At 35.6% G+C, this 10,425-nt stretch overlaps 1 protein-coding gene and 2 non-coding genes across 4 annotated transcripts; all 3 read left to right on the plus strand.

Moving 5' to 3' along the window:
• Positions 1 to 1,233: 1,233 nt before the first annotated feature.
• LOC127941741 (28S ribosomal protein S2, mitochondrial) lies at positions 1,234 to 4,546 on the plus strand. Of its 2 annotated transcripts, none has more exons than XM_052537106.1 (4): positions 1,234 to 1,325; positions 1,557 to 1,661; positions 2,266 to 2,395; positions 3,806 to 4,546. In XM_052537106.1, exons 1-4 carry the CDS (start codon positions 1,286 to 1,288, stop codon positions 4,338 to 4,340), a joined length of 810 nt encoding a protein of 269 aa, XP_052393066.1. In that variant the 5' UTR covers positions 1,234 to 1,285; the 3' UTR covers positions 4,341 to 4,546. The 2 variants fall into 2 exon arrangements, with proteins under 2 accessions (XP_052393066.1, XP_052393067.1); XM_052537107.1 differs by having other exon boundaries at positions 1,238 to 1,325; positions 2,275 to 2,395.
• A 4,347-nt stretch (positions 4,547 to 8,893) lies between these two features.
• Positions 8,894 to 9,023, plus strand: LOC127942386 (small nucleolar RNA SNORA17). The gene has a single exon (XR_008149309.1). It is a non-coding gene; the product is annotated as a small nucleolar RNA SNORA17 (small nucleolar RNA).
• A 293-nt stretch (positions 9,024 to 9,316) lies between these two features.
• LOC127942385 (small nucleolar RNA SNORA17) lies at positions 9,317 to 9,452 on the plus strand. Its single transcript, XR_008149308.1, has one exon. It is a non-coding gene; the product is annotated as a small nucleolar RNA SNORA17 (small nucleolar RNA).
• Positions 9,453 to 10,425: the final 973 nt, after the last annotated feature.

The raw sequence follows: 10,425 nt of genomic DNA on the forward strand, positions 1-10,425 counted from the left end.
GGCTGTATGGTTCTTACACTCTGTGTGTGTGTGTGTGTGTGTGTGTGTGTGTGTGTGTGTGTGTGTGTGTGTAAACATGCATGCATGAACATCTGAATTCCTGTACATGTTTCTAATAATTTTCTTACACCGCTTCCTCTGTTGTTTCTTAATGTAAAGTAGCTTCCTTTATAACAGATGTCTAAATTAATATATCAAGCCAATATGATAAGCAGTTGTTTTTTAAACTGCATTCTATTATCCTGTTATGTTTTAAAAAGTTTGTTTCTATTGTAAATTTGGATTTTTGATTTGCATGTAAAAAATTCTAGTTTTTTTTGCTGAAGAAGCAAAAAAAATATTTTTGCAAACTCTCAGTGAACACATTCTAATGAAATATAGTTTATGTTGTTTTAGATGTGTCTGCCAAATGTATACATGTATATAACATCAGCAGTCAGATTGGTCGGCAGCTCACAGATGCATAAACTGATTGTGTGTGTGTGTGTGTGTGTAAATCTGTGTCTTTTGTTTGCTCCAGGTCTTTGTCCAGCTCTATAGACCCAGGGTTGTTGTTACGTCTATATATCGCCCTGGACACGGATGAGAGGAGTCTGAAATTCCAAACCAGGCGTCTCCAAATTCAAAATCAGCTGGAGGTACATAAAAAGAATGTATTAAAAAATCATGCATTTACTTGCACACACACTGATGTAATAGATCTGATTTTTTGTACATGTATATATAACTCATGAGTAAGTTTTTGATTTTGTGTGTATGTTGTAGAGCAGCAAAACAGTCAAACGAAGGTTACAGTTTAGTTTGATCAGGTAAATATACTAATTCTGCTCACTTTAATCACACTTACTTGGTATAGAAACACGGCTTATGTTACAGATGTTTATATAAAACGTATTTAGATAATTTCTGGTTGTTAAGCATTAGTGGAACATTAGTTCATAATGTTTTGTTTTATTACAGATAAACTGAAGCCACTGGCAAAAAGAATGAAAAGGGGGTTCACGTGTTCATGAGAATATTATAATATGAAGTATATTTAAAATAATGAATTCGATTTATTTATTTTTTTACTTTTCCTATTACTAATTCTATCGAGCGTTCTTTACTCATGTTATTTAAATGGTTCAATGCAGTAAATTGTCACCGATTCGTCCAATAAAGTTTTGGTTGGTTTAAAAGAACTGGGTCATTGTGGTACTTGTAGTTCGTGAGTTGTGTGATGGAACGGTTCTATCAGTCTAAAGCACTCTATTACCCACAATCCTCTGCACTCTTCCTAAGACTCATGTGTAGCGGAAACATGGCAGCGGGCGTCTTAAGTGGAGGTGAAATAAAATGTGTTTTTATTTAACGTTAATTTAATTCAGTGTATTTCATTATGTAAACCATATTATAATACCAATCAACAACATAATATAACGTCTTGCAATGACATAAAACATTACACGTGAAGTCGTGTTTTTACAATGACTTTCTAAGCAGTTATGCAAACGTATTTGGACAAAAATGTATGTACGTTACCGTTTAATAAATAAATTGCATGTGATTGGTTTCAGTAAGGCAGGTTCTCCGGGGCCCTCGGTTGCTCTCTGCGGTGTTCTCGTGTCACGGACAAACATTCAGCTCCGCAGCAGCTGCAGTCAAATCAGCGCCAGACACCGGTGAGTTTGTCCAGAGAATTGATTATTAAATTCTTATGACACATTCATACAGAATATATTAAACCCAGCGACCTAGAGATATAGTTTGTGTCAGTTTATAGTCTGTAAAAGGGATTTAACTTGGATTCTTGAGGGTCTGTGTGAAATGATGAGAGGAAAAGGTATATTATAGGTAAATATATATAAAATATATTTAAAATAAATGTAAATATTGTTTAAATAAACTATATACAATATAATAAATACATAAAACGGTACAGTACTCTGTAGTACATAAAAACCTAATTTAGAAAATAAATAATATTTGGGATCTGTGACATCAAAAAGATTTTAAACACCCTGGTATATAAACATTTTGATAGCTCTTTATCCGTGTCATAATATGTCAGCAATCATTGTTTAATAACCATTTGTTGTTTAACTGTTATCACATAAAGTAATACAGGTGTTTCATAAAGAATCAGCTTGCTTATAGAATTATTCTTCTTAATTTGGTATGTAGACTTTAATGTAAATACAGTATGTGCTTGATATGTTTTTGATCCTTATGACAAGATTGTGACATAATACTAATCATTCATAGCTCATATTTGCTTCTGTTTAGCTGTCACAGAGAAGATCCTGAACTTCCCGCTCACTCAGCCGGATTATTTCCACTTGTCTGAGCTCTTCACTATGAAGGACCTGTTTGAAGCCCGGGTCCATCTTGGACACAAGAAAGGCTGCCGGCATAGGTGGGTCATTGACATTAAAGTGCTCGCAGTGTGAAATGATATTTTTATCAATAATGAATTATTATCAATAATTATAATAATATAAAAAAATCTTATAATGATACTTTTTGTTGTTGTTATTTTTTGTATTTAATTTATTTCTGTGTGTATATGCATATCATTGAGAACCTTTTGTACTTGTATATCTATAAATATATATATATATATAGAGAGAGAGAGAGTAATGGTTGGAAAACATGATTTTAAATGTTTTTATTGGAGTCTCTTCGGCCCGTCAAGGCTGCATTTATTTGATCAAAAGTACAGTAAAATTGTGAAATATTAATACAGTTTGAAATAAATATTTTCTATTTGAATATGTTTAAAAATTTAATTTATTTCTGTGATCAAATCTGAATTTTCAGCATCATTACTCCATTCTTCAGTGTCACATGATCCTTCAGGAATCATTCTAATATGCTGATTATTGGTGCACAGTTATTAATAATGGTTATTATTATTATTATTAACTTTTATTTGTTTCGCTATATATGTATAAATCAGTTTTGACTAGGGCCGGGACTTTAACGCGTTAATTGAGATTAATTAATTACACAAAAAATAACGCGTTAACTAAGATTAATTAATTACAGAAAAAAAAATTCCCGCATTTTTAATAACTTATTTTTGCACCGTGGAACGTTTCTCACTGGACGCGTTTCGGCGGACCGATTATACTGGAGCCCCAACTAGCGTTCGCATCATAGTTCGCATATCACCGCAGCAGCACATCGAGCCTCAAGTATCACCTAAACGCAAAACATATAGCAGCTAGCGTGGACTTTACACTTTATGTTGAACTATGTATTATTTTGTTGGTGCAACAGTTTATGTTGAACTCTTTATTGTTTTGGCCAAGGTTATTGAGAGTTGGACTTGAGTATGTTATGGCCTCTGAAGCGACAGAGAGATGTTTTCTAATAGTCAGTGTTTCCAATGTTCTGAATGTAATTGACAGTTTTGTGTTTTACTTAAAAAAAAAAAAAGGTTCCAGCACCTATAAGCTTCCTGAATTTCTGAAATGTACTATTTCTAAATTGTTTCTAAATATGCTATTGCTACACTTCATGGCAAAAATGCACTGGTCTGCTAGACTTGGTTGAACAAAAATAAACAATATTTTGTTGCTTAAGCTTATGTATTCAGTCATTATTCAATGGTATACTATAAATCCATGTGAAAAAAAATTACTTCTCACTGTTCTCAGGTCAAATATTTATATGCGATTAAAATGCGATTAATTTCGATTAATTAATTACAAAGCCTCTAATTAATTAGATTATTTTTTTTAATCGAGTCCCGGCACTAGTTTTGACCTAATATTTTTTTACATGCATATTCCTGAATGCTGATGTGTGTTTCTGTGTCTAGGCTGATGGAGCCATATCTGTTTGGTTCTCGTCTGGATACAGACATCATTGATCTTGAGCAGACAGCAGAACTCCTCCAGCAGGCGCTGAACTTCACGGCTCATGTTGCGTACCGTGGCGGCATCATCCTGTTCGTCAGCCGCAGGCGGCAGTTCGGTCACCTGATAGAGACGACGGCGCGAGAGTGCGGCGAATACGCTCACACACGCTACTGGAAGGGCGGCCTGCTCACCAACGCTCCCATCCAGTACAGCCCCGGCGTCCGGCTGCCGGACCTCATCATTTTCTTTTCCACGCTCAATAACGTCTTCCAGCAGCACGTCGGCATCCGAGACGCAGCCAAAATGAATATTCCCACAGTCGGGATTGTGGACTCTAATTGTAACCCCAGCCTCATCGCATACCCAGTGCCAGGCAACGATGATACTCCTGTGGCCATGGAGATGTACTGCCGGCTGTTTAAAATGACCATTAATAGAGCAAAGGACAAGAGGAGGCAGATGGAGCTTCTTAAGGGTATTTCAGCCTCAGTATGAACGAGGTCAATGAGAGTCTGTGTGTCTGTTGTCCTCACATAGAAAGTTCAGTGGAAATATGTAACTAAACAAAAGAAACTGCAGTTAAAATTCACATGTATTATTGTGATTAAAGTTCAGTATCTAAAATCTTGAAACACGTGACAATCCTAGAACTATGGAAGCCCATTTTCACCTTGGAATAAAAAAAGGTAATTGCAACTTTATATCTCACATTTGTGACCATTTGTTCTTTTCTTTTATTAGATTTGTATGATATAAACTCAGAAATGTGAGAAAAAGATAGAATTCTAAGGTTATAATCTCACATTTCTGAGTTTGTATCCTGCAACTCAATCTTTTTCTCTGATTTCTAAGTTTCCATCTTGACATTCAAAAAAAAAAAAAAGGTAATCACTCCTTTTTATCTCACAAATCAGACTTTTCTTCTCAGAATTATGCATATCTTGCTAATCTGATTTTTTTTCTCACAATCTTGAGATAAAAGTATTGTGAAACATAAACTCACAATTGTGAGGCACGGCAGGGTATATTTTCATTTATTTCTTGTTATGTGTACCCAATAAAGTTATACAAATCCATAATGCAGTTTTTATTTTAGGTGCTTATGTACATAAATGTCAAGTTTGCAAATTTCTTTCAGAGGCTTTTGTAAATCCGCCTTTTCTGGTCCAGCAGGTTGCCGTAGTTCTACTTTATAAATATCTTTAGCCACTCCTCTTGACTGGGTTTGTTCTGTATTCTTTCTACGAAGAAGGTGAGAACAACAACTACATAATGCATTAATATATCTCGATTTGACAGTGTCAACTTGGTGCATTCGATTTTATTATGTATACAATTACATATACAGTATCTTTATTAATAATGTATAAGATCATGTGTATTATGATATTAGTAATGGTTATGAGTTTTTCGTATAGCGTGGTGTAAAATAGTATTGACGATGCAATAATCACAGTAAGGTATGGTCGATTGTTATGCAGTTTTTAGAGACAACGCTGTCACCTTCAGCTTAACACTGTCTGAAACCGCCCACGTGTTGCGCGCGACCGCGTCAGCCGGTAGTAACGCCAAAGCGTTGCTCTGCTGTGCAAACAACCTGAAATCTGCACTTCAGATCTTAAAATATCCAACGGAGCTGTCGTGTTTAAGTACTGTGGGTTATTTTTATTCTTGCACACAGGAACGCTGAATGCTGCCTTTTGAATTGACGCAGCGCGGGCTGCAGTAGCGTGGTCGTGTCAGTAGGGGGCGTAAGCGCGCACCTTGACTGTCTGTCACTCGCTGGAAAGCACTGGTAATGAAGGCCTTAATATGTATGTCTATGACACTGACCCCTCTCTAGTTAGGGGTCTAAATTACAAAAATGAAAAGAACCCCCGCCCCCACCCGAGGAAATAAATCTATTATTATGCTTTAATTCCACTACAGATCCTCATAAATATGTGAGAAGCATTTAAAACACAGTTGGCAATTATCTTTAGTTTCTAAATTGTACACAATTTTATACTTTTTTTTTCTAGATTAAAATGGGTCAGTACATTTAAAAAAACAAAATCAATACTTTTATTCAGCAAGGGTGCATTAAATTTGTATATAAAAAAAGTAAATGATTTCTGAAGGATCACTGAAGACTGGAGTAATGATGCTGAAAATTCAGCTTTGATCACAGGAGTAAATTACACTTAAAAAATATATTCAGAGATTATATATTTTTTAGTTGTGATAATTATGATATTACATGTATTTTTGATCAATGAAATGCAGCATTGGTGAGCATAAGATACTTTGGCGGATCTAAAGATGCCACCCTAAAAGAAAGCCTTCCCACCCCAGTTGGCAGCAATGAATTAAAGGTTATGGCCAATTTGAAAATTTACTAGCAGAATCTTTCGTGATCCCGCTCCGAACTCCCGAACTGATTCAAATGATTTGCGATCCCCAAACTGACTCAAATGATTCGCGAACCCGCTTTGAGCTCCCGAACTGACTCAAATGATTCGCGAACCCGCTACGAACTCCCGAACTGACTCAAATGATTCGCGAACCCGCTACGAACTCCCGAACTGATTCAAATGATTCGCGAACCCGCTCCGAACTCTCGACTTGATTCAAATGATTCGCGAACCCGCTTTGAGCTCCCGAACTGACTCAAATGATTCGCGAACCCGCTACGAACTCCCGAACTGACTCAAATGATTCGCGAACCCGCTACGAACTCTCGAATTGATTCAAATGATCCGCGAACCCGCTCCGAACTCCCGAACTGACTCAAATGATTCGCGATCCCCATAACTGACTCAAATGATTCGCGAACTCGCTTTGAACTCCCGAACTGACTCAAATGATTCGCGAACCCGCTCCGAACTCCCGAACTGATTCAAATGATTTGCGAGCCCCAAACTGACTCAAATGTTTTCAGCTCTTCACTATATTGACACATGATGTAGGCTACACATGTTCATGTCAGCGTGTGGTATCCTGAATAATTGTCATAATTATAATTATTTTCAGTTTATTCTTGTATATATTTCATGTGGCAATATCCATTTTCCTTGATTTGATTTATATTTGATTTATATAATTTCTATCATATTATAAATGCTGTGTTAATCAAAATACATGTTGCAACTATTTCGGGATTTTTCATAAGAGTTATCGTTCCGATTTAATATGCATATTATCAGCTGGAGATGGATGTGTGTGATTGGTTGAATGAAAAGGTGCGCGCCACTGTGTGCGGGAGTTCTCGCGATATGCTTCATTCATGATAAAGCATCGGTGAAGAAACATCGCTTGAACGCTCATTCATTTAATATCATCCTTTACAGGTATAAAATGTACACAAGACACACCATCACTGCTTTAATCGTTTTGTAAGAAAGGCTGTTCTCTATACTGTTTGTTTTTCGAGATGCATATGATTGATATGTTCATAAACTCGGTCTAATGTTAACCATCAAATCCGAGCACATGGTTAGCATAAATGTGCCGTGATTAGATCGCACGCTGGTTATTAGGACACGGATGTAAAATACATGTACTGTTATATGCATTTCATGTTATACTTTATTCATTATATATGTTGTTATTCCTTATTCCTTCTGTTATGAGTTTATTTCATGCTTTTTCACTGATATGTATGTATGACCCCCAGAGAAGACTATGTAGTCGAGTGGACCTATTTACATACCTGGCCTTGTGTCATAAATTGTGATTTGTGGTTACAGTAACAGCATCTAAGTCAATACTGTGTTGATACTATGCATTTGTGAATATACTGTTGAAAAGTGTGAGACTATGCACATGTGCAATTCACATCATTTGTATTGATTCATGATAAAGCATCGGTGAAGAAACATCGCTTGAACGCTCATTCATTTAATATCATCCTTTACAGGAGTATTACACGCGCTATGAGAGGATTTCACCATTTGATTTGACAACTATCGTCATTCATTCGTATCGTATACACAGACTGACAGAACGGCAATGTCTTTATGACAACCTGTCAAAATAAAATTCCGGTATAACTTGAAGAAATTAAAACAGAAATGTAGTACTATTGCACATAGAGTATGCTATACTTCAAGTAGGCCTAATAGCTTATAATAATAGTTAATTAAAAAACACAGAAACACTGGTTACAACCCACCAAAAAAAAAAAAAGTTTGGTCTAACTCGAAGAAATTATGTAAGAAATTGCTTAGTAAAATATACTTTAAAAAGATATACTTAAATGTTATTTTAAAGGAATATCACACAAGTTTTCATAGAAGTTTTAATTTAAACTTGCCAAAACAATTTCTAAAAGTACATTTGTATTTGTGCCTATAATGCTTATTTATTTATTATTATTGTCAGCTAATAAAACCTATGCTTCAGGGACCATATTCATATAACATCTAAGGCAAAATGTAGCTCTTGACTGGTTGAGTTAGATGATGATTAACACTAAACAGTAGAAATCAGTTGAGTCTCCCCTGGAAATGTCATTGCTATTATAGTCTTGTGTTTCTTATAATAAACTGACATATTGATAACACTGAACCTTTTATAATGCTCTTAATTACATGTTGATGCATACTGTATGCATTAGTGAGTGTGGTGGTGCTTATGGGGTATGGTCACTTATTCCTTATATAAACTGTTCAAATGCAAGACATTGATTGCATGAGATTAAGTTTGTAAATGGCAGCCTGTGTCCTTTTGTAGTGGGCACATATAGTTATCATCAAACTGTGATAACTGTGACTAAATTCAGTATATATATGTCTGCCATATGTTGCCACCCCTCAAAAAGTCCTGCCCCCTTCTCGCCACCCCATCAATATTTTTCTAGATCCGCCCCTGATATATATACATATATATATATATATATATACACACACAATTTTTATTACTTAAAGTATTCAACAATCTCTCAATATCATAAAACTGCATAATAATTATATACGAATAAGAAAAATATGTTTTTATTGAAGTCTAGCATGGCGTTTCACTTCAGCTGCCATCATGCGGGCAGTTTTTGTGTGTTTGTGTGTTCTGGTTTTGCCCCATGAGACGTAACTCTGGCAGTGATGCCACTGTTGTGCTAAAGGTGGGCAGAAAGAAACTGGCTTGCGATCGACCCTGCTGTCCTGTATGGTGGACCGGGGGCTTGGAGCGAGGCCAGATAACCCAACCCAGACCTCTGTGTGTGTTAGTGCCCATGTCTGTCTGTGAAACCCTTGCCAAATACTTAATTATTCCCCATAAATGTTTCTTTGTATTTGAGTATTGTAGATTCTAACGTGTTTTTGTATCTGTGTGACTCATGAACTCAAGACAGCAGAAGAAATAGATGAAATGGAGCTGCACTTCACATGGGTTGTGACCTAGAGTCTTAAAACAGTACAACTCTGCACATAGGTCAAAGGTTGACTCTGCAGCAAGCTGGAGTAGTAAGTAACACTCACATACACACACTCTTTGTTGCTCCTCGAGGCGTTGCATTGCAGATTAATGTACTGTGTCTGTCATGAGGAAGCAAAGAGCAGCAGGGCACTAGAAACTACACTTTGTACCCACAATTCCACAGTGCAGAGAATGAATGACAGCCCCTACAAACCAGCATGAGACCCTGTTTCAAGCAGGGACGTGGGAACTGAGCGTGATCTGAAAGACCTGACAAATAGAGATGGTTTGAATAATAGAGCAAAATTTCCCATTCCCATAAAGCTTTACACAACTGTAATGCTGGAATATGCTATATTTATCATAGTAATATTTTAAGATGAACACTGACTGGACTGATGCAGCATAGGTTCACTTGATTATCCATACATCAGTTTTTAGAAAATTCATGTTAAAATGTAAGTATCAAAAATAATCATCAGGCCTTTTAAGAATGCTTGTTTGTTCATCTTTCAATTATTGTATTGCATCACGGTTTAATCATAAAACTAAGCATAAATATCTTTCTAAGGCATTATTGGGAGATATGAACACTGAGATATCTATGCATTTAATGCAAGTAGTCGGTTATAAAGATTATAAATTGATTTACATTGCAACCATTCAGAATTTCATCTACTTTTTGTCCATATAAATATCAGCAACAGCACCAAATTGCATAATTTTTCTTAGTTTGCTTAGTACTTTATTTTGCTTTAATTTCAGAAATGTGACAAACAATATGGAACAAGTCAGCTGACTGCAACATTTACATCTTGTATGTGTTATGTACCTGTGTCTGCGGTTCTTGATCTACACTTGCTTTTTGGGCCATGATGGAGTAGACCAGCTGAACAAGATCACCCACATTAGTGCATACTTTATTTTTTTATTTTTTTAACAAGCTACAAACTGTACAGTTGTTTCACTCAAATCAATAATCCATAATATTTTGAAGGACAGGTCAACTAGTAATTTTCACAGAATGAACCCTCTTTTAAAGGATTTTTTTTTTTTTTTTTTTTTTTTATAATCTCTAAAGTAAAATATGCTATAATGCAGTGTTTAACTACAGCATATTTTATGAAACCAACAAATTGACACATGTAATTATACATATTTTTTTATTACCTACTACCATTAAAAA

The sequence above is a fragment of the Carassius gibelio genome, chromosome A21 (genome assembly GCF_023724105.1).
Source record: "Carassius gibelio isolate Cgi1373 ecotype wild population from Czech Republic chromosome A21, carGib1.2-hapl.c, whole genome shotgun sequence".
NCBI lineage: Eukaryota > Metazoa > Chordata > Actinopteri > Cypriniformes > Cyprinidae > Carassius > Carassius gibelio.